The 24894-nt window shown below is 40.6% G+C and overlaps 1 protein-coding gene across 1 annotated transcript in view; it reads left to right on the top strand.

The window, feature by feature from the left end:
* LOC309550515 (titin-like) overlaps window positions 1–24894 on the top strand; it is a gene marked incomplete at its 5' end in the record, with an annotated part of 297613 nt that overhangs the window by 181177 nt on the left and 91542 nt on the right. The window contains 5 exons of the mRNA XM_082250877.1: window positions 1726–1974; window positions 3290–3547; window positions 6717–6977; window positions 13399–13656; window positions 14078–14329. Of these exons, the coding sequence (XP_082107003.1) occupies window positions 1726–1974; window positions 3290–3547; window positions 6717–6977; window positions 13399–13656; window positions 14078–14329 (1278 nt within the window). The remainder of the gene's footprint in view (window positions 1–1725; window positions 1975–3289; window positions 3548–6716; window positions 6978–13398; window positions 13657–14077; window positions 14330–24894) is intronic.

Here is a 24894-nt window from a genome sequence, read left to right as displayed (position 1 = left end):
CGTCACCGCGGCTCCGGCCAATCAGATGACGGGATGCCGCGATCCCGGAAGACGAGCGACATGTCATGTCGCCCGTCATACAGGTAAGAGAGCGGCACGGCGGGGGCTCGTTCTAAGGTAAGTATTTCATAATGAGCTAGTATGCGATGCATACTAGCTCATTATGTCTTTCTCTTGCAGGTTGTAAAAAAAAAAAAAAAAATTTTAAACAAGTTTACAACCTCTTTAAAGCTAGTGAAAACCCAAAATTCAGTATCTCAGGAAATTAGAATATTACATAAGACCAATAAAAAAATTATTTTTAATACAGAAATGTTGGCTTACTGAAAAGTATGTCCATGTACAGTATAATATGCACTCAATACTTGGTCAGGGGTCCTTTTGCATGAATTACTGCATCAATGCGGTGTGGCATGCATGCAATCAGCCTGTGGCACTGCTGAGGTGTGATGGAAGCCCAGGTTTCTTCAATAGTGGCTTTCAGCTCATCTGCATTGTTGGGTCTGGTGTTTCTCATCTGCCTCTTGACAATACCCCACAGATTCTCTATGGGGTTTAGGTCAGGTGAGTTTGCTGGCCAATCAAGCACAGTGATACTATGATCATTAAATCAGGTATTGCTACTTTTGGCAGTGTGGGTAGGTGCAAAGTCCTGCTGGAAATTGAAATCAGCATCTCCATAAAGCTTGCCAGCAGGGGGAAGCATGAAGTGCTGTAGAATTTCCTGGTAGATTAGCTGACTTTGGACTTGATAAAATACAGTGGACTAACACCAGCAGATGACATGGCTCTCCAAATCATCACTGACTGTGGAAACTTAACACTGGACCTCATGAAACTTGGATTCTGTGCCTCTCTACTCTTTCTCTAGGCTCTGAGACCTTGATTTCTAAATGAAATGCAACATTTGCAACATCCACAGTCAGTGATGTACATGGACATACTTTTCAGTAAGCCATCATTTTTGTATTAAAAATCCTTTTTTTTTTTATTGGCCTTATGTAATATATACTGATTTTTTTGTGGTTTACTAGCTGTCAGCCATAATCATCAAAATTAAAAGAAATAAATTACTGAAATAAATTACCTTTTGATGGTATTTTAATTTTATGCTATACACCTGTGTAACCATTTGGTTGCAAAAAAAACAAAACAAAAAAAAACAATAAGCAAATCATAAGTCATAAACACAATGTACAATATACAGTGTATATGCCCTTCACAATTTTTTGCTTTATCCTTCAAACAATATATTAATAACGTCCATTCAATCATAAATATCTTCTTAACAACTTTGTCAGTGTTTAATAAGTAAACAGTGTTCCAGTACTTACTTTTGTTGCCAGCAGTTTGGACAATAATGGCTGTGTGTTGAGTTATTTTGAAGGGACAGCAAATTTACACTGTTATACAAGCTGTACACTTACTACTTTACATTGTAGCAAAGTGTCATTTCTTCAGTGTTGTCACATGAAAAGATAAAATAAAATACTTACAAACATGTCAAGAGTGTACTCACTTTTGTGAGATACTGTATGTAATAGTTAGAGACATGCCCTATTAGCCTTACCAAAATATTCCAGCGTCTGGCCTTACTCAGGCCCAGATTGGTATGTGAGGTACAGTATATGTTTTGTAAATGATTGGTTTACCTGATAATGGCATTGTAAGCAGTGTACTGTATAATTATTCTATATATTTTCAAACATAAATGTTCTTTTGCAGTCTCAGACCTCATCAATGGAACCATTATTTCCACTACAACTGTCTGGTTAAGCTGGGATCCATATGCTGGGGTGAATTCATCTTATAGGATTTCTGTCTATGGAAAACCATCCAGCAATTTGACAGTAAATACCACTCAAGTGTATATTAATAATCTGACAGCTGGAAACTTCTATTTGATCCATATTTCTGCTTATATAAACAACAACATTTTGTATGGTTATGGAAAAGAGATTACTCTGTATACTCGTAAGTAAAAACTTTTCAAGGCACTGTTCAGTATAAGTATGTTGTTACAAAAGCATAACATAATGGCTGTTGGAACTAAAAATATGTTTATTTCATAATTTTTATTTTTATTTTTTAAAGAAGTACAGATTTTGAATATAATGTAAATTGAGTTTAGTGACCTTATAAAGAGGCAATAAACCCAAACCCAAAAGTGTAATGCATTGCATCTTTGATGTGGTGAATGAATTTGTTTTCTTTTTTTTAGGCTTTTTTCCCTCTGTTTTCACCTGGTGATCTGATTAGTAACACATCCTGTATTAGAGTGCCCCCAATCTGGATGAATAAGCGTTTGGGCACCTTTGGACAGCACCATCGTCAGTCTAGGGGGCGGGGAGTGTTGGATGAACTAGCAGATTTATACACAGTAACAAATTGAAGCCAAACTTTAGCTAACACTTTATAAGCATTTTTTTTTTTTTTTTCGGGTTGGGGATAAAAGTTTAACATGAATAAATAAAATCTGAAAATGGTAAGCACCCCTGACTGTGGTAAATTGCTTTTTCTCATCCTTGTAACTGCTACAGCTGCAGGAGAGTTTGTTCTTTACAAAAACAGCAGACTTACTGGTCAGATCACCAGGTGAAAATTAAAAAAAAAAAAAAAATGAATGCAGCCATCAAACCTAAGAATTGGTAAGCTGCACTATACTACATATTTGCTTTTAGGTTTAATATCAGTTTAGGGCAGCCCATAGATTTAGGTTGAATGAATGATATTTACTTGATTCCATCCACACATTCAAGGTGGATGGGGGAAATCCTGTATTCTGATGGCAGGGAGACTTCCCCACCATCAGAATATGCTGTTCTAGATGATCTAGATGCTGATCTAAATCCAACAGGGTGGTTGTAGAAGAAGATTGATAAGTAGAACAACCACTCTGTCCAGACATGGATCGAAACTTGGCCGGTCCCAGCTGAGCCAGCTGTAATTCGATCTATATATATGGCTGGCTTTAGGCTGCAAATATTGATGATTTGGCTTTCCCTTTGTACAGGTATTTCCCGATATGTTCCTTATATAAGGATAATCTTTTTAAAGTCAGTTTGATCCAAAGAGCTTGTGAAGCCAAGAAATTTTTAGCTATCAGTATAATACAGTAATATATTATATTGTTAAATATATAGTATTAGTATATAGTATTGCTACATATATATTACTGCTTTTTTTTTTGCTGTGTACAAAATATTTTAGCCTTCTAAAAGAAATTGTAAAATCGCTTATCCTTTCAGCATGCGGTTTTGATATATGATAAATATGTTCATTTTCACAGGGCCTGAAATGGTTAGGGATGTCAAGGTTGGCAATCTGACCACCAACTCTTTCGATCTAAGTTGGCTCCCTCCGGATGGCAATTACAGTTACTATCGGATTGAGGTTACACGAGATATACCTATCAACTCCTCAGAAGTCACTTTACCATCATACTCTATCCAAGGCCTAACTCCTGGAAACCAATACACAGTCATGATTAGAGCTGTTGCTGGAACAGGTGTACTAGGAGAAGCCAACACAACAGTGGTCACACTAAGTATGTGTAAACATAATATATATTTTCACACTGTTTTCCAGTTTTAAAAATATTTTTAGACTTTAGCAAACTTAGTTCTTTTATAATATAGCATTTTCAAGAAAGAACTTGTTCTTTGCTAATTGAAAAGTGTTATTCTGAAGAAAAACATTTTCTTTGTATTTGCTTTTTTAAATTGTCTATTGACTTCATGAATATGCAATTTACAAATCTTGTAGAGATTAGAGAAATATATAGTGGATGTTCATATAGGTAAGAGAAAATCTTAGATAAGATGTGTACAAATGTATGCTTTATCCTCTATTCACTCTTGAGTTTTTTTCTGTTTATTTCCCTTTGGCTGATTATGCCTTACCATGCCTGACTATATAGAATCCCATTTTTTCTAAATGTGCCTGTACACACTTGTACACTCAGTTGCCCTATGCTCTACTCCCTACTCCTTAAAAAATACACACGCTTTTTTGTACATTCAAGCATGTTTGATTCCATAGACTTTAAAAGAAACACACAGTGATACACACGTTTTTGCTCTTGTTTTATGACTGAAGAATTCCTCTTCTCATAAAGAATTGCAGTCCTCCCTTGCTCAGCCCAGTAAAAAAAACTCTCGAGGCTTGATACACATGCAAAAACATCTGTAAAATGCCTGTAATACATCTGTAAGGCTCATTCACATATCACATAGCGGGAATGAGCATTCCTGCTCACAGAGTTTGTTTTGACCAATGCTTTGTGTGATTTCACGTGTTGCGCACAGGGCAGTCTATTCACTTCAAAGCGCTGCCTTATGCGCATTTGCCACTCAAAAGAAGCCCCTGCATCTTTTTGGGCAACAAGATTAGAGTGATTTTTAAAGGCGTGTTTTGCCGCATGATTCTATTGCACGACAGTCGCAACAGAATCACACTGCATTTGGGGTACCATTAAAAATAATGGCCAAATGCGTATCGCTCCTTTTGCTGCAATTTGGAATCACAGGCAGAGTTATGCCGATTTGTTTGTGAATGCAGCTCAATCCGCTTAAGAACCCCTGAAAAAAATGATTCAAAATGACAAATATGCTCTGTTCAAGTGTGATTGCAGGTTCATACAGCATCGTTTGGTGTCTTTTTTATCATATGAGCTGTGATATTGGCTACAATTTCACATTTTGTTTGTACCAAATGTTTGACCAAGAGAGCAAATTACATCCTTGGTAGGAATTGAACACATGAACCTAGTATTAAATGAAAAGACCTGATAAAAGTTACATGTTGCCTGATAAAAATAGAAAAAAAGAGAGGCATTGCTTTTAAGGCATCAGACTATAAATGCACAGATTTTAGTTATTTAAAAATCAAAGATCAGATCCTTAGACTATCCTCCTTTTTCACTATATATTTGCAGTTTTTCAGTCAGTCTCTCCTTCTTAGTTTATCTAATGACGTTGAAATTTAAAAAAACGCTGCTGCTATGAATATTTGTAAGGATACTGTCCTATTTATAATACTGTATTGCAATAATATGCTGTAGAGGTGAAATAAAAATGTGAGTACTGTTTTAAAATCTCAGACTCTATATGATCATTCTAGCTATGCCTCCCTCAAATCGAACCTCTCCAGTAATGTTAGAGAATAGATATCTTGCAAAAAGTACCTGCGCTATGGTTAAGATGTCAGTAATCTAACACCAAACAAAAATATGTGTGAGAAATTAAAAAAAATATCAAATAAACAATAAAAATGTAAAACATGATTAGTAATTGTGGTTGCAGCTGTTATTCTGTGTAATAACACATAAAGTTATTTAATATTAATCCCCACAGTTGTAAAGGTTACAGTGCTACCTCTCTTAATACAAAATGTGATAACCACTGTGAAAACCAAAGGGTTATAAACTGTAACAGCAACTAAAGATAAAAAGAAAGTCTGCACATTAGTGACCATGCTGAGGCGTAAGTTCCAATTTTATATAAAAAAGTGCTTCCAAGACAGAAATAAAGAGGTGCTCCAAAATGTTTCTCCTCCAAGAAAAATGAATCACATGGATTCCACACCAAACTCACCTTATAGTTTTGACTCCTTGTATTAGCAAAAGAGTAAAAAAAAGCATGTGTAAACAGATTAAGAAACAGCCTCTATGGTGTACTTTTATGAACGGGTGAATTTTTTTCTCTGTTGGCTTCTCTGCAGTTCTCCGGGGAAAATGATCACCTCTGGCACCCTTTTTATGAAGCGGAGAACTTCAGTTCTTCCAGGGTGATCAGAGGAGAGCTGTTTTCTCGGAGATCTGTGTAGAAGTGAATGGAGCGTCTGTAATCTCGTGAGACAAAGCGAGGTCACAGTAGTATGAAAATCCCTGGCGCGCTTTAACAAGCAGTGATAAATTATCACTGCTGAATACACGATCCCCACTAAGGTTAATAAATAATAGTCCCCTTACATAAATATATATATATATATATACACTGAATACACACATACATAATATATATATATATATATATATATATATATACACATTAAATATATATCTACATGTATGTGTGTATATATATATATATATATATACATAAATATGGCAGGGGGACATGATTACTGTGTTGGGGGGTCTGAACGAGGAAGAAGGAAGTCCATAATCTTCCTTTTTCCCCCTCAGTTCTCCCCCGATTCTGTCTTCACTCCCGCTTCACAAGCTCCAGGCTGGTGAATCTGGGAGTGTGAATTCTGGCCCAGATCGCCAGTGAAGTGCGGAGATCGCAGCTTCATGACCTAGCTGTTTCTGTGTCAGTCAATGACAGATTCCTGTGTGAAGAGATGATCAGCGAAGAACATGTTCTCCGCTGATCATTTCTGTTTCATAAACTGAGAATGATCGGAAATGAGCTGTGATCAGCAGGATAACTGCTCATCTCCATTTCATAAAAGGACACCTATATTCCCAATGTGGCTTTCTCCGGCTCTTTAAGGCATGATACGATCTCTCATATGGATAATTCAGAATGTGTCTCAAATATTCTTTTTTACAGTTTTCACAGTTGTTATCACATTCTGTATTAGGAGAGGTAGTGCTGTTACTCGTAGGGATTTGGGGAATAATATCGCAGTAATATTAGGTCATACGAAAAATGAAATCCTTAACATTAGCTTGACTGCAAAGCTAAAAAAAAAATCTGTTTTCTTTGCAGGACCTGGAGTGGTGAAGAACCTTACAAAACTCAGCTTCACTGACACTTCTGTAACCCTAAGCTGGCAGCCTCCCGAAGGGAGCATAAGTACTTACATCATACAAATCCAGGAAAATGGAACATTTTATGAAACTGCAATACAAACCTCTTTTACGGTCAATGATCTTACCCCTGGGAATCAGTACACATTCCTGGTCACAGCCCTGGCTGGTAGTTTCAATACTGTTGAAGGAGACAGTGCATCCATATCATGTTCTACACGTGAGTAGCTGCTATGTAACTTATTTCACTGAACAAACACTGTGCTGCGGTTTTTTGATGAAAATTGATAAGAAAACGATTTTGTATCCTAGATGGTATTTACAGAGTATTATATATATATTTAGCTTTTTTTATTCAAATATAAAAATTTGTGTTCGTAGTCAATAGTATTCAGTTATTACACAGGCATCAAAAAAGGGGTGCAAATTCCTGCCACTAAGAGTGGAGGTTTTGTATTTTGTTGAATGGCTCAGTGTATTCAGACATTTGGTAAAGAATCACCTACACTCTCTATAAAAATGAATACAGACAGCAGCATCTGTGTGTAATTAAGCTGGCGATATGCTAGTAGATTTATAAAAAGTTGTCCAAAAATTCTTTCTACATTCGATGACTTGACAAATATCATTCAAAAGTACTTTAAAATGTGAACCACACTCTGAGTAGCTGCAACCATGATGTCAACACTCAAGAACAACCTAAGAAAGCAGTGGTTTTGGGTGGAGACATCATGGTTGCTGCTACTTTGTGATTTTTTTTAATAAAATCACCAAGCTCTCATTCCTATGTTTTCTTCAATGATTAGTGAAGATGGACTTTTTGGAGCAGGCACCCGGTCAATCCAAATACAAGACAGAAGAAAAGTTGTGGAGCGGTGCTTAAAATTTCGTTTGCTTTTTACACTCAATTTTGGAAAGATGTGACTTTCCAGAAGCTAAACTACATGCACTGCTGGAAACTGTTTCACTCAAGAAAAGATTTCTGTCCTGCTCCTTCAGATTTTCTCATCACCACGGTCAAAAAAAAAAAAAGTCATTTTGACCCCACTATTGATTAGAAAATCCAATGAACATTCTTAAAATGACAATTTTCAAACAAAATTCTACCAGTATATAGTCAGCTTTACACTGCAGTTGCTGGTCATATTAATATCCCCCCTGGAAGGGGTCTGCATCCAGTGCCTGTTTATGCAAGTTGGTAAAAGTTGTTCTTAATTTATGGCTAAAACAATAAGCTAGAATTATTTATGCCTCTTAGGTACTATTTTAAAACATAACTATTTTCTGATGTGCATTTTAGTGCACCATGCAGTTGTCCTGGGTTCCCTATACTCCTAAGTGCTCTTCCTTGTCAGGCGGGATCACTGGATATTATGTAGGTTACAATAAGTCTCATGTTTACAAAGCATAGGATGAACCCAGTATTGACACTGAAAAAAAACTCACTCTCTTCATTTTTAGCCTCTTCCTCCTTCTTACCCCCTTAATGACCAGGCCATTTTTTGCGATACAGCACTGCGTTATTTAACGAACAAATGCGCGGTCGTGCGACACTGTACCCAAATAAAATTGATGTCCTTTTTTTTCCCACAAATAGAGCTCTCTTTTGGTGGTATTTGATCCCCTCTGCGGTTTTTAGATTTTGCGTTATAAACAAAAAAGAGCGACAATTTTGAAAAAAAAAACACAATATTTTTAACTTTCTGCTATAAAATATTCCCAATAATTTTTTTTTTTAAAAATCAAATTTTTTTATTAGTTTAGGCCAATTTGTATTCTGCTACATATTTTTGGTAAAAAAAATTCCAAAAAGCGTATTTTAATTGGTTTGCGCAAAAGTTATAGCGTTTACAAACTGCGGGATAGATTTTTGGTCTTTTTTTTTTTTATTTTTTGTTTTTATTAGTAATAGCGGCGATCAGTGATTTTTAGCGGGACTGCGACATTGCGGCGGACAGATCGGACCCCTAACTGACATTTTTGACACTTTTTGGGGACCTGTGACATTAATACAGTTATCATTGCTAAATATTACTCACTGTTACTGTATAAATGACACTGGCAGGGAAGGGGTGCTTGTGCTTACTGACTGTAGGGGGGGAGGGCTCTGTGACAGGCTCAGAGAGATCGGGGTTTCAGCTTAGCTGAAACTCATGATCTCTCTCTGCCTGTGTGACAGAAGACCCGCCTGCTTTGTTTACATAAGCAAGTGGGTATTCTGTCAGTTTATGTGAAGATTGCGGGAGGCCAATTGCCGCCACTCCTCCCACTGTGTCTAATCATCTGATAGACACAGCTGGAGCGCAGCCTGGCGGCGCGCGCGTGCCACCGAGACCGCGTGCACATCATCACGTAGATCTACGTGATGATGCGCAGTCGAGCTGCCCTGCCGCAGTAAATCTGCGTGGGGCAGTCGGCATATGGTTAATATAGCTAGTGCTAGGATACAAATAAGGGTGTAACTGAAGGGCACCAATTGAAGTTGGTAAAAGCCCCACACCACAGTCCTCGCTTCGCCAAGGCATATAGTAAAATTGGAACGATACAGAAAAAATTAAGATGGTCCCTCTTCAAAGATTGACATGCAAATTTGTGAAGCATTTCATTTTTTTTTTTCTTTTCCCCCTTTTTTTTCCCTTCCTCCTGCACTATTCCTCAAATTCTTTGTGTTATTTTCGGGGCGAGCTGAACAAATGATTGCCCTTGACACTTGCACCTACCCTGCACATGAACGAGGTTCCCCACTCCTAGGGCTATCCTAATGTACTCTTCCAATGTGAATTGCCATATACTATACTTTCTCTTTTGTTCTCTAGAAGACTGTTAATTCTTTGTTACATTGCTCGAGTCCTTATGTGATCGTCACACTTTATACTGTGCTTGCGAATGTCTTCTGGTCTTCTGTTATATACAGTATCTCACAAAAGTGAGTACACCCCTCACATTTTTGTAAATATTTTATATCTTTTCATGTGACAACACTGAAGAATTGACACTTTGCTACAATGTAAAGTAGTGAGTGTATATGTAGAGCAACAATTCTTTTTTTCAGATCCTCAGAGAGTTTTTTGCCATGAGGTGCCATGTTAAACTTCCAGTGACCAGTATGAGAGAGTGAGAGCGATAACACCACATTTAACACACCTGCACCCCATTCACACCTGAGACCTTGTAACACTAACAAGTCACATGACACCGGGGAGGGAAAATGGCTAATTGGGCCTAATTTGGACATTTCCACTTAGAGGTGTACTCACTTTTGTTGCCAGCGGTTTCGATATTAATAGCTGTGTGTTGAGTTATTTTGAGGGGACAGCAAATTTCCACTGTTATACAAGCTGTACATTCACTACTTTACATTGTAGCAAAGTGTCATTTCTTCAGTGTTGTCACATGAAAAGATAGAATAAAATATTTACAAAAATGTGAGGGTTGTACATACTTTTGTGAGATACTGTATCTGTCTTGCTCAATAAAGACTATTATGTTAAAAAAAAAAAAGCACCACACCACAAAATAAATGCCCCTCAATCTCTCCTCTCTATCACCCACAAAGGAAAAGGAAAGGCTGACACGCTGAAAATGTGAGCTAAATCAGGTATAACAAAAACAAACACAAAAAAGCACCCAAACGCGCAAAAAAACCACAAATAAACTCAAGAAAATGCATGTGAGGTTTTCTCTGCATTTTTTTGCACAAGTAGTGTGAACTAGCCCTTAATGTAGCTATTACTTTTTAATTTCTTCTTCTTTGGGAAGCAATGTTGATAAAATTTTATTTCCAGCATACCTACTTGTTAGGGCAACTAATAGATACGTTCTATTTATAGTACACTGCTCAAAAAAATTAAAGGAACACTTTGAAAACACATCAGATCTCAATGGGGAAAATAATCATGCTGAATATCTATAGTGAAATGGACTGGGTAATGTGTTAGGAATGAAAGGATGCCACATCGTTTGATGGAAATGAAAATGATCAACCCACAGAGGGCTGAATTCAAAGTGAAAAAATGATGCAGTAGGCTAATCCATTTTGCTGAAATTTTATTGCAGCTAATCAAAATGGTACTCAGTAGTTTGTATGGCCCCCTCGTGCTTGTATGCATGACTGACAATTTATGAGATGATGGATGGTGTCCTCATGCATTTCCTCCCAGATCTGGACTCACTGAGCTCCTGAACAGACTGGGGTACAACCTGGCGGCATTGGATGGACCAAAACATAATGTCCTAGAAGTATTCTATTGGTTTCAGGTCAGACAAGCATTGGGGCCATTCAATGGTATCAATTCCTTCATACTCAAGGAACTAGCTGCACACTCTCATCACATGAGGCCGGGCATTGTTGTGCACCAGGAGGAACCTGGGACTCACCGCCCCAGCATAGGGTATAACAATGGGTCCAAGGATTTCAACCCGATACCTAAAGGCAGTCAGGGTACTATAGCCTGTAGAGATCTGTGTGTCCCTCCATGGATATGCCTCTCCCGACCATCACTAACCCACCACCAAACCATTAATGCTGAATGATGTTACAAGCAGCATAACATTCTCCATGGCTTCTCCAGACCCTTTCACGTCTGTCACATGGGCTCAGGGGGAACCTGCTCTCATCTGTGAAAAGCACAGGGCACCAGTGGCAGACTTGCCAGTTCTGGTGTTCAATGGCAAATGCCAATTGAGCTTCATGGTGCTGGGCAGTGAGCACAGGGCCCACTAGAGGATGTCGGGCTCTCAGGCCACCCTCACGAAGTCAGTTTCTGATTGTTTGGAGACATTAACACCAGTGGCCAGCTGGAGGTCCTTTTGTAGCTCTGGCAGTGCTCATCTTGTTCCTCCTTGCACAAAAGAGCAGATACTGGTCCTGCTGATGGGTTAAGGACCTTCTATGGCCCTGTCCAGCTCTCCTAGAGAAACTGCCTGTCTCTGGAATCTCCTCCATGCTCTTGAGACTGTGCTGGGAGAAACAGTAACCCTTCTGGTAATGGCATGTATTGATGTGCCATCCTGGAGGAGTTGGACTGCCTATGCAACCTCTATAGGGTCCAGGTATCGCCTCATGTCGTCTCATTGTTACCCATCTAGTGCGCCTGTTGGTAATTTCATTAACACCAAGGTAGCTGAAACTGATTAACAATCCCCTCTGCTACTTAACTGACCAGATTAATATCCCAGGAGTTTAACTGACTTGATGCTGTACTCTGATTAAAAAGTGTTCCTTTAATTTTTTTGAGCAGTGTATGTTAAATAAGGCATATGATTGCTGTATTCTTTATTTGATCAAGCTCTAAAAATGTCAATCTGTAGATTAGAATTTTAAAGACTCCCCATTATACTATTACACTTTACTGGGAAAAAAAGTGATCTGATTAGTTGTTTGTGACCATGCATTTTGCACGCTGTCCTTAAGGCACTTTATTAAAAACAGCTTAAGGTTTGTTAAAAAAAAGGAAGCATCTTCATGGTGTTAGCAATAATTTGTAATTGTATAGCTCTTCACTGTGTTATATGACCCCTATGGGGATCCTGAGATTGTTAATAGCTGCTGATAAAATTATTATCTACTCCTTGAACAGGTGTAGTCAGAACATAGTTGTGCGCAGCCTATTGCAATAGGGTGTGCACCCCAAAGCTCAAAAACACATGCATTTCTCTTCAGCCTCAGCTGCATGGGACAGTGAATGAACTGGATAGTGCTCTGTTCTTAGCGGCTTTCTGTTCATTCACAAACTGAAGCATAGCAAACACAGTTTTCTAGCTTCAGGTATGAATGAACACAGTGATTGAGTGTGTTCACTGTGTTCATTTAGAAAAGGAAGGGGCCGGTAAATGACTTATTTACCTGCCCCTTACCCCACTCTCCTTCCTGGGAGCGCAACACAGGGGAAAGCCCAGGCAATGGGGGGAATCGGCACAGCATGCATTTATTAGGGTGTGCCCAGGCCCACCTAGCACACCCCCTGTGCATGTCTGAGTCTGAAGATTACTGAGAATACTAGTCTGCTGGAAGATACTGCATGTGGAGGCAAATTTATTGACCCTCATCTAATCATATGGGCTGAGCAGGGCCGTAGATAAGGCAGTACAGCCAGCTCTCCTGTATTGGGCCCAGGCACCATCAGTTCAAAAGGGAAGCACAGGTACCTGCTGAGCAGAAGGGATGCTTGTTCTGTATTATTATACTACCAATCCTCCTCTGCTTCCCCCTTTTATTTGATGAGAAAAATCAAACTACCCAGAAGAGGTACTAAAATCTGCAACCAACAAAGATCAAACACATGTCATTTTACTGTCATCAAGTTAGCTTAGTTGCCAATGATTGCTGCACTTTGCTGATGAAAAACCCCTTTGAACGCTGTCTTTTCTTTAGCAAGCCTAGAAGACTGATTGCACTGGTAATGATGTAGCATCCCCAAATCTGTAAATAATTTTCACTTAGAAAATGCAAAATGTTAGTTTAAAAACAAAAAAAGGAAACCAATGCAAAACACTGGAATATAACAATAGTTATCTGTCCAAAATCTGAAGTCAGAGATTATGACCACCATTTCTATATTATATAAAGTAGGATTCTTGCGTATTACCGTAAATGTACTGCTCCATAATTTATACATCATATGTTTTTGTTCATGTTGTAGAGCCTGGAGTGGTGGAAAACCTGATGGTGGGAAATATAACTACCACTTCAATATCTTTGAGCTGGGAAAAGTCAAATGGAAATGTCAGCTCTTATTTCATCCAGATCCTTGAAGATCCAGCTTTAAACAGAAACATCACTACAACTTCTGATACAATTGAGGGCTTGACTCCAGGATACCATTACACCTTCCTCGTCTCTGCACTTGCAGTGAACAATACAATTCAAGGGAACAGTTCAGAAGTCATTTCTAACACAAGTAAGTTTTCATAAAGTAATTACTATTTTGAGTATTTTCAGTGCAAGTAACAACATAGTAGAAATCAGCAGTCACAGTATATATACAAAAATTAAAGGTACACATTCCATTAGAATTAACTAGAAGGAATTTACTCCTCTCAAAAGAGGAGAGAACCAATCAAATGGAATCACTATAACTTCCAGGATCAACCAAGAAGCAAACGCTACCAGTTACCGGTTGGGTACCCTGTGGGTCGAGCTTTCAGAGTTCGCTGGTTCTGATTTTTGTGTCATGTAACAACGACCTGTAATTTATAAATAAGGTGGAAGTGTGAATATAAATGTTAATGTGATGCCCCCCAAAATCTCCCACTGTATTCGTACAGCTTATTTTTTTCACATGGCAGTAGACTTATATCTTCTATGTTTATTCTTTCTAGAACCTGAAATGGTGCAGAACCTGACTGCAGACAACATTACAATTACCTCCGTATTGCTCAGCTGGGAGAAACCAGAAGGAAATGTCTCTTTTTATTCAATCCAGATCCTGCAAGATCCAGCCTTCAGAAGAAATACAACTGCAACAAATTTTACAGTTGAAGACTTGACATCTGGAAACTATTATACCTTCCTGGTCGTTGCTGTTGCTGGCAAGGTAGAGGGGGACACATCACAGATATCTTCCTATACGCGTAAGTGTCTTTGAGAAAATCAAACTAGAACCAGTTTATAATGATTTAATTCTGATTTCTTGGTCACTACCCCTTTCACACTTGTGTGACCTAAAAGTTGCATGATTTTACAGCAAATCTTTTGCCACCACTTTGCCGCTATTTTGACTGGACTTGAAGCAATGCCTATGTCTATTGACCTCAAAATGCATTAAAATCAGACCAAAGCAGTGCAGGGATGCACAGATATGAACAGTACTCATTGGAAATCATGGAGCTCAACTTGTCATGCGACTTTTCAGTCCCAAGTCGCAGGAAAAGTCACACAAGTGTGAAAGGGGCCAAAGCAGTGTTTTTGGCTTTTATTAGATGTCATTTTATATTGAGCTTTTATGGTTTAATAACATGATTTATGTTGTTCTTGGAAACTGTCTAATGCAAAAAAAAAGAAAACTGTAAAAATTAACATTGAGCTCAAAAAGTGAACAGAATTTTTTTTTTTCTTATTTTATGCTTATATTGGTTATATAACTTTTGCTGTATTGGTAACAGTAATTAAAGCATAAGTACAAGACTAAGGGCCCTTTCACACGGTCTTTCTAATCAGGTCCGGCTGTCAGTTTTTCAGGCGGACCCGATCAGATGCTCCATGCACCCCTATGGAGCAGCGGATGTCAGCATATCTTCTGACACCCACTGCTATCTGATCTGATGCTGTCTGTGAAATCCAGACGGATGGAAACCCTATTTTCCACCCGTCGGGAGGATCGGATCGGATGAAAACAGGCAGGCGGTCCATTTTTATCCGATCTCCCGTAGAGAAGAGCAGGGCTCTGACAGGTCTGTCTCTGCAGATTAAGCAGGGACAAACCTGTCATCCGCCTGCTCAGCAGGGATCGGCTGATCGATCACGCTGAGCAAAACAGAGCTTGCTGGGCAGAAAGCCCGTGTGAAAGGACCCTTAAAGTTCAGTTCAGCACTGTACATTTTCAACTAACATTGCAGTAAAGCCGTGCATCTATAGATCCCTATCCAAACATACCTCTCAAAGAGCACATGAATAAATCTATTGTCACAGAGTGTACATTGGGGAACAGAAGTGACATCATCATCATTAAAGCATATTATACCTTCTGGTATCTAAAAAAACATTCCTTCTTTTCCACAATATTGGTTCAGAATTCAGGGTTGTGATCTCCATGTTTACCCACCAGACTTGGAAGAATGGTAGTGGATCGCTTCTTTTCTGGGCTTTGTTTTATGATCTAGGTGTCAAGGGTTACCTTCCTAGGAGCACAAAGATGCAGCCGACATAGCCATTATGGGCAGTAAGGCAGCATGGTAATTAGGGATCGATTGATTATCAGCAAAGCTGATATATTGGGGGCCAATATGCCCCGATATATTGGAATAGGCCCCTGAGGCTACCGATATTGCCGATATTTCGGGAAAGTGCTTGTACCGGAGTGATGCCTGCAGCTAGAGTCATCACCCCGGTACCAGCGTCCATAGATGATGGTCGGCTGTCTTGTAATGACAACCGATGCGGCTGAGAAGCCGCTCGGCTGTCATTACAAGGAGCCGGAGGGGACGCCCCCCCTCCCGCCGCCTTCCGTGCTTCGCCGGGGTCTCCTGTCCCACTGTGAGATCAGGGCAACCAGCCTGCACAGACGCTGAAGATAAAAGCCGATCAAAGCCGCATTCGGCTCTGATCGGGTCTCCGTGTAAAAACCCGGAAGTGATGTCATGACATCACTTCTGGGTACTCAGCGCCAAATTCTAATAAATTACAGCATTCAAAACAGCCAAATTTAGTGTTTTAAATGCTTTTACGTGAAGAGGAGGGGTTTGGGGTCTTTTAGACCCCCAGATCCCTCCACAAGAGTACCTGTCAAAAAATATATATATATTTTTTAATGTACGAAAATATCGGCCAATATCGGCCGATACTGATGTGAGATGCCCAAAATATCGATATCGGCAATAAAAAAACGATATTGGTCGATCACTAATGGTAATAATCTGTCAAGATCAGAACTTTTAGTAGGAGGGGCGTGGCCTGACATCAATGTGAACCGGCGTGCATAGCTCACCTGGAAAGATAGCCCGGAGTGTCCCAGGGAGGTGGCCGAGTTTGAGGCAGTGAAGGCGGTGGGAGACATTCGGGGAAGCGGTGCCCTGGCGCACTGGTGTTTGGAGGCAGTGGAGTGCGCTGTGAGGAGAGCGGCTTCGAGCCCTCTTCTGTCCTCAGCTGGCTGGCGCAGAGCTTGGTAACCCCCGTATGCTGACTGTTCATGTGGAAGGGGGAGTGGCAGTACACCTCTCGACTACAGACAGCAGGACTCGGCTTTTCCTTGGCTCTCTTCAGCTTCCCTCAGTTTCCTTAGGCTCTTCTCAGTCCTTGGCAGGCTATGGTGGTTCCTGTGAGTAATAAAGGGTTATCCCTGAGTGTTAAAGACTTGCCCTAAACCATACTTGTCTCTACTGGCTCTTGGTTCCTGATAAAAAGTTCTTGACTGTGGCTATCAGGTGCTCCTTTGGAACAAACGCGTTTGCTTTTGTTGGAACTTTGCTAACTGACTCGGACGCGTAAACTCCCTAATTGGCAGATAAGATGTACTTTTTTTTTTTTAGCTGGAAACTCGCTTAAGAACCATGACAAAAAAAAAAAAAAGAGAGACAAGTCAGTAGTACAGGACCCTCCTAGTTCACAGTTACAATAGTAAAAGATAGTAAAGATAAAGATGGCAGCCAAGTTGGAGTGGTTTGCACATAATCCATCCCAAAATAGTGAGAAAATGCAACAATCTAAGACATTGTTATCACCCTCTGCAGCCCTTAAGGGTTCAAGTTTACAGAGTAGACCCTCTAAAATAGCCTCTGTACCCCCAACAGAGACGGGTCACATGATCTCTCTACTTTTGTAACTTCAGAAATAGAAGAAACATCTTTAAGAGAGGTATTAATGGTGGTTAATGGGTGCAAATATGCCCTGTCAAAAATGACCAGTTGAAAAGTATTAAAGAGGAAATGTCATTCCTTAGACATGATCTACAAAAAGTGCGCAAGAACACACTACAGAGTTGGAAGCCAGAGTCAGTGGAGTTGAAGATACAATAACACCTGAAGCAGGAGATTGTGCTTTTAAAGGGAACAGTTGAGAAACAAAATGATAAATTAGAGGATTTGGAAAATCGACTAAGAAGGAACAATGGTCGCATAATTGGTTTACCAGAGAGAAACGAAGGGAATAATATGAGAGATTTTTGGAAAAAGAAAAAGACTGAGGAGTGGTCAGACCAAGCCAAGTTTTCTATATAAGATTTAGAGGCTAGAGGCACATGCTTAGCAGAGATGAGGATATGGTCGATCCTTGAAAAGGATTGATGGAGGTGGGAGAATGGGTGAAGTCAAGGAACGTTGGGTTGATGTCTCTCTAAATGTCTATCTGGCCCTGTTGAGAACTCTGTTTAGTGGGATGTGTGTGGTGCTTTCCGAGAGGTCTTTTTTTGTCCAAACCTAGGTCAAAGGCCACATTGGAGTCACCTCTGAAAATTAGAACACCTACTAACAGGGGATTCAAGTGTTAAACATGATTTGAAAGAATTGTGTCTGACCCCGTTTAGGCACGTAAAAAGAGATAAATGAGAAGATTTGACCATCAATAGCCCCTTTAGCAAGAATAAATCTGCTCTCTGGATCTTTGTATTAAGCTAGGAGCGAGAACTTACAGCTTCGTGAAATTAAGATTGCCATGCCCTTAGTTTTATCTTCAACATTGGCCAGGAAAAATGGAAGGAATTTAGCGTGGATAAATGAAGGGCAGTACCGTTTAGGAAAGTGGGTCTCTTGAAGCAATAATACATCCACCTTGTGAGCATGAAAATGCTGTAAAACATTCCTCCGTTTAATTGGTGAATCCAGGCCTTGAGTGTTGTGGGATACCACCCTCAGCGGGTGCGTGGATTGTGTGGTGTTAGCTATGGAGGATGAGGGAATAGAAAGCCAGGATAAAACAAACACTTACCATGATCTTGATCAATGTGTGCTTGGTAAGTCACTATACTTAGGGCGGTCATAGGATAGAAACAAATAAAAGTGGCTTGAACATCCCAGCTGGGCTCTAATGAAGAAAATATATAGTTAGGAACTCAAGAGAAAACTAGGAACGTAAGTAACAGGGAAAAAGTGAAATGAGTGGAGAAAGGACCCAGGAGGCGAGGAGGATAGAAACCTCCCAGGCCTTCCTTGTAGAAAACAAAAACTTCCCCCAGTATGGAGGAGGTAGTCCCGTTTTGGAAAGTCAGAGGTGCCAAGTTTCCAACACTAGGAGGAGGGGCATGACTGCCGCCCCGGCTGCTTATCTCCCGAAAGAAAAAAGGCTGAACTAATAGTAGGCTGTGAGCCTGGTTAGAGCTAAAGGAACCCCAATGTGGTACATATTAGGATATATAATTGAACAGCGGCAACATACACAAAAAAAAGGGGGGGTTAAAGCGGGTATTAAAATGTAGCTACGTATGTGTGGGATCAAGACAGATGGAAACAAACTGGCCCGGCTTTCCCAACCAAGGGATCATCCCCCGACGGTGTAAGGAATGATGTCCAAGAAGGGAAGAAGGAATTATGGTAATCCTCAAAACATTTAGATATAATAGGTGTAACACCCTACAGATAGGTGCTAGGTAAATGTATAGTGGGCCTTTTCTGCAGGGCTGTGATTTTCTTAGCTAGGGTGTCAGGGCTTCCAGATGTGCCTGATGAGGGGAGAAGTATCCCCACTGGCTCCTGTGAGAGGCTTCTCATAGGGCCGTGTGGGAAGCCCAATCAGGGGACACATCCCATCTTGTAACTACCCCAGGAGGCAGATTGTGCTGCAAAGGATTCTGGGAGTGGGTATAAGTTTGGGGGGAAGTGCATGGCACGGTGTCTTTGGCGGGAGCAGAGTCCCAGGAAGGAGAGTGTGACTGTCTCTCCTCCTGTCTGAGGAAAGTGAATGTCTTGGGGTGTCGCCTGAGTGTCCAGAGAGAGCTGAGTTGAGCTGAGGGGATCCGGTGTGCCGAGAGCCTGCGGAGAGCGAGAGGGGTCCAGTCCCAGGAAAGCCTACACAGGTCGTGAGTACTGCGGATTGCCCCTGGGGGTCTGCCTGAAGTTAGAGGGGACCACTCTGGAAGAGGTTCTGGGATCCAGTGTCAGCTAGCTGTAAAGGGGGTACCCAGGTTGAGGACCCTGAAGTTGCAGAGGGGGTACATAGTCAGTGGACCCTGAAGAGTTCAAGGTTAAAGGGCACCTGTAGTTGGTCCCTGAAGTGTACCGAGTGTGTCAGTTAAAGCTACAGCCATACAGAATTTTACAACATACTAACTCAAGCCAGGCAAGGCGGAGAAAAGTATTCAGTGACTTTTACAGTAAAACAGTGTCAGAAGTTCTACAGTTCTCATTTCTGGATCTTCTGGACTACAAGTCGAGGATTTTAGCACTTCTATTGTTCTACAGATTGTTCTCAGTGTTAGTGAGCATTGGTTGGTGCCAGCTGGCGTCAAGGAAACGCCAACGGGCATTTTTCAGAAGCAAAGTCCCAAGTGTAATTAGTTGGATCCTAAAGGAGTATCCCACTCATTCCCTTCTCCCATCCCCTTAAATTCAATAAAAAACCACAAACAAAGATGCCGGAGTTGTCGCTGCTTTAGTTCTCACACCCAGGGTCACAGCTCACATGGGCTGGGGAGGTTACCGGTACTGATGGCAGACCCACATCAGGCCAAAGGCCTGGAAAACTTGCTACATAGGATTAACCAAAAGAATAACTAGAAATTTTCCGCAAAACAGATTGTAGTCATGAGACTGAGGGTTCAGTGCCCATGAAAAATAGGAGGCTTCCAGGTTGGAAGGATTTAGCAATACGACAGAGTTCTGAGGAAGTCCCATCAGGGAGGGCGACTGTCCTTAGGTTTCTTGGTTTTAGATTGGACTGGAGGGAAGTTGACGCTTGAAGGGACCCGAAGCTAAGCAATTAGGAGAGGAGGGTACCTGCGAGATTAACTTTAATTTCAGCAGTAGCTTTTTGCCATCATGAAATGTGGCAAAAGTGTAGGATTTCTGATTGTATTCGAATTTCAAACTGAAGGGGAAAAGCCACCAACATTTTATTTCCTTCAGACTAAGTGCTGTCAGCAATGGTTTGAAGGATCTCTGTCTCTGGATTGTAGAAGGTGACAGATCAGAAAATATTTGAAAAGGATGGCCCTGGAGATATATATGAGGCAGTAAACGGGCTTTCCTCATTACCTCCTCCTTGACGGCATTGTAGTGCGGTTTAACAATTACGTCCCGAGGCAGACCGTCCTTGCGAAGAGGTTTAAGGGCTCTATGAGCCTGGTCCAGTTCCAGCCTATGAGGTCGAACATTTGGTAAAAGCTCCTTGATAAAGGATTGGAGAGCATCTGGGACATCTTTAATTGATTCGGGAATACCTCTAATTCTGAACTTATATGCTCCTGTTTTCAAGGTCATCAATTTTTAATAGAGCGGTGTCCAGTTGTGCCTGGAGATCTTGTATGCGATCAGAATTTTGATTGGTTCTAGATACAGTATGATCCAATTTCTGCTCTATAGCTTCTATGTGGGATCCTATATTGTGTAGATCTGCTTTAATGTCGCTTGTAATTCTGGAGGCAGTGTTATTGAGGCCAAGCTCCAACAGTGCAGCAAATTTGGTAAGCATTGCCGAGACAGAGTCCTGGTTGCCAGGCGAGAATCCTGCAGAGTGGGAAATAGAGTGGGTCTGAAAAGCACCTGCTTCCATAGGGGAGCATGTTAGATCATCCAAAGTGCACCCAATGAGGGACTCGGGGACATTGGGGGAGACATCATCTGTGGAGTCTGTGGCAGAGCCTGCATGTGTGGCTGAGTGTTGTCCACCACGCTAGAGGCCACAGCCTAGTCAGCACTCGTGGCAAACTGACTGTTTAAGTCCCTCTGCACCAATCCTGCTAGCATGGATGGGGGTCTCCCTGAGGTCTGGCTGCTGTTGCTGCTGATTTTGGGGGGTTCCTGTGGATGCAGGAGGCTTTGGTGGGCCGGACGGAGCTCTTGCATCAAGCGGCCATACCAGGAGCTGCCGTGCATGTGCCTAGCAGTAGATTATTTTTAAATCTACAAATCCCTTCAGAGGAGCAGGGCTCAAGAGTGGTGCTATCCCTCGATGCTGTCAAAGCATTTGACAGCGTCGAGTGGCACTATTTGTGGTCAGTTTTATCAGCATTTGGCATTGGCCCTTCTTTTATGAAATGGGTGAAGCTGCTGTAGTTGTAAAGTGAAGATAAATGAAAGAAGCTCGGAATACTTCTTGTTATTTCAGGGGATAAGACAGGAGTGTCCTTTATCGCCCCTGCTTTTCGCCCTGGCAATGGAACCCTTGGTTATCACAATTGGAAGAGCAGGAAATATAAGAGGTTTTAGAAGAGGGATGCATGAAGAAAATATCTCACTATATGCGGAGGACATCCTCCTGTTTTTGGGAGACGCAAATTATTCACTAACTGCAGTGATGGATGTCATAGAAAGATTCTGGAGGGTTTCTGGGCTCCCTATCAACTGGGAGAAATCAGTTCTTCAGTTGATAGATTGGAACAGGAACTGCCGAGGAGTGTTAAGCCCCGTACACACATACCGATCGTCTGCATACAAACGTTCGTCTTTTCTCCCCGGGATGTCGGTGTCTGTTGAAAAGTGCAAAGACTGCCCAAGAATTTTGTCCGCCGACTACAGCCGACTGCAGAAGTGATGTCATGTAATTTTTCCCTGTGTTTTTTCTTTTCTGAGCATGCCCAGTCTTGCAAATCTGCGGTCTGTCGGCAGAATTCTGTACTGACTGGCGAACAATCGTCCGTTCTGGTGTCGGCATACAAAAATTTTAATGTTTGCAAGAAAGACTCTTGTCCGCAGAATGTGCGCAGACAGCTGTCGGAGGCACCATACTAACAAGCGTACAATCGGCAGATCTTTCGTCCGCCGACGTTTGTATGCCGACGATCGGTACGTGTGTACGGGCCTTTAGGCATATACAGGTGGTTAGAGAGCTTTAAATACCTAGTAATAAACATAACCTTAACCTTGGTTATAAATACAAAAAAAATCTGGAGTCATTAATAAATGTATTTAGGAAAAAATGTGAGATATGGAATTGCCTTCCTTTGCCAGTAGTGGGTCGTAGTAGCCTGATTAAAATGGTGTGGTTGCCACAACTTTTATATATTCTACACAATTCACTAATCTGGATTCCTGGACTGTGGTTTAGGAAGTTGGAGGGCTTTTCTAGGAAATTGATCTGGTATAAAAGGCAAGCTAGACTTCGCTTACGAGTGTTGCAGTTACCGAGAGATAAAGGAGGTTTAGCTGTCCAGCATCCCTGGAGCTATTTTATGGCGGCTCAGTTGCAACAGATAGGGGCTGGGAGTCAAGCAATGACACTGTTAGATGCAATTCACAGGCGCTATTAACTTGCACCACACATACATCTTTGGTGGAAGCTTTGGAGGCTGACTCCTTGGGGAGGGAGGCTCAGTGCCCATCAGTGAAATTAATGATGAAGGTATGGAATATAACACGAACAATGTTTCAATATCTAGGATGTACAGAGTATACGCCAATTTGAGACAATGCGAACTTGCCCGAGTTGGAGAAGTTGGAGAGTTTTAGTAATTGGAAAAAAAAGGAAGTGGTTAGACTTTTGAAACTATATGTAACAGGGGTATTGAAGACATTTCAAGAGCAAAAAGAAGCGCTTGGGTTATCAAACAGAAACTTCTATCAATACTTGCAGTTAAGACATGCATTAACAACACAATTTAAGGAGGGAGGTTTAGAATGGTGTAGAATCCCCTTATTAGAAAACCTGGTAGAGGTCACTTCCCGTAAGGGGTTGATTTCAGAAGTATATAAAAAGATACGTCTAAACGTATTGGATAAAGATTCTAAACTTTCTAGTAGAATAAAATGGGAAGAAGATGTAGGGAAATTAACGGATGCTCAATGGAATGAAATAATAACCTCAATAGACCTATTGTCACTTTCAGCAGCCCAGAGGCTCACGCTGTTTTACATTGTGCATAGAGCATATTATACACCAAAAATATTGTTTCGGTTTGGGAGACATTCGAATGAAGCTTGTCCCAGATGTGGAGCTTCAAATGGAGATTTGATTCATAGGCTCTGGAGGTGTCCCAAACTTTAGAGGTCCTGGGAAGAGGTAATGGTAAAAATAAATTCAGTATTTGGAAAAGGTTTACGATTAGACACAGTGCTGCGTGTGCTGGGATTTATGGAGCAGAACGTGGGATTTGGGGTTGAACGTATAGCAGTATTGAGATGTCTTTACCAGGCTAGAAAAGCGATCACAGGTAGATGGATTATTGTTAAGCCACCATCTGTTATGGATTGGCTGGGCAGGGTTAACAACACAATATTAAGGGAAAAATTGGCCTACATTAAAAAGGAGGGGGGAGGGGAGGATAGATTTGAGAAAATATGGATTGATACTTCAGGATTGGCACCAAAGACTGAATTTCTAGGAAGTTGAATTTGTTTATACTCCTACTCTATTTTGCTTGTCTAATATTTTAATCCTTTAGTGAGTGGGCGGAGGGTGATGGGAGGAGTGGAAGTGGGGAGAGGGGGGGGGGGGCGGGGAGTGGGAAGATTTTTTTCTCCTTCTATAATGTGTATCTTTTTTGTGGAATATTTTAGTACTGTTCTAGTGTGTGGAAAGTATGTTATTGAGTAAAATGAAAATAAAGATGAAGTTAAAAAAAGCACATAAAAATAATACATAAATAATCACATAAAATCCACTCCTCCAAACATTTTTGAGGCCCCCACCCCCACATATACGCACGTATGAACGTAAACGCATGTGGCGGGGGCGCCTTCACGTGCAAACATTGGTTGCGATACACATGTTACATATTGCCGCGCATGTCCGAGTGAAAGCAATAATTCTAGCACAAGACCTCCTCTGTAACACTAAACTGATAATCTGTAGGGGGCTTTTTAAAGCATTGCTTGAACAAAAAATATAGGGGACTGAAGTATGTTACAGAAATTTTGCCTTTGCTAGACCTTTGCGGTAGGTCTGCCTATACTAATTCTCTGCCTATCTGCCTGGTAATTGGGGTATTGTACAAAAGTGCTTTTGTTATGGGACACTATGATTTCTAGTTACATCCCTGTAATGAGAAGCACTGTCCAAAAAAAAAGAGAAAAAAGAAAAATATGAAAAAATAAAATAAAAACAATTTTAAACTGTATAAATAAGCCCTATTTTTAGGGGCTTTCTTATGCATGCAAATGACAATAAAGTGTTATAATACCAATGAATAACAACAGTACATGAAAAAAAAAATATGGTATGCAGAAGACATTATATCTGACAGTTTCTTACACATGTCAAACGAAAATATATAAAAAGAAAATATGTCAACGCAATGTATTTTTTTCTACATTCTTGGAAGCCAGAGCAAAACTTGCATGTAAATATTTTTGTATTCAGTAAAGTACATTTCCTGTTTACATTTTGCAAATACATA

This window comes from Pelophylax lessonae (assembly GCF_965119305.1).
Source record: "Pelophylax lessonae genome assembly, chromosome: 3".
In the NCBI taxonomy this organism is placed as follows: domain Eukaryota; kingdom Metazoa; phylum Chordata; class Amphibia; order Anura; family Ranidae; genus Pelophylax; species Pelophylax lessonae.
Note: the sequence above shows the minus strand (reverse complement) of the source record. Positions and strands in the feature narration are given on the sequence as shown.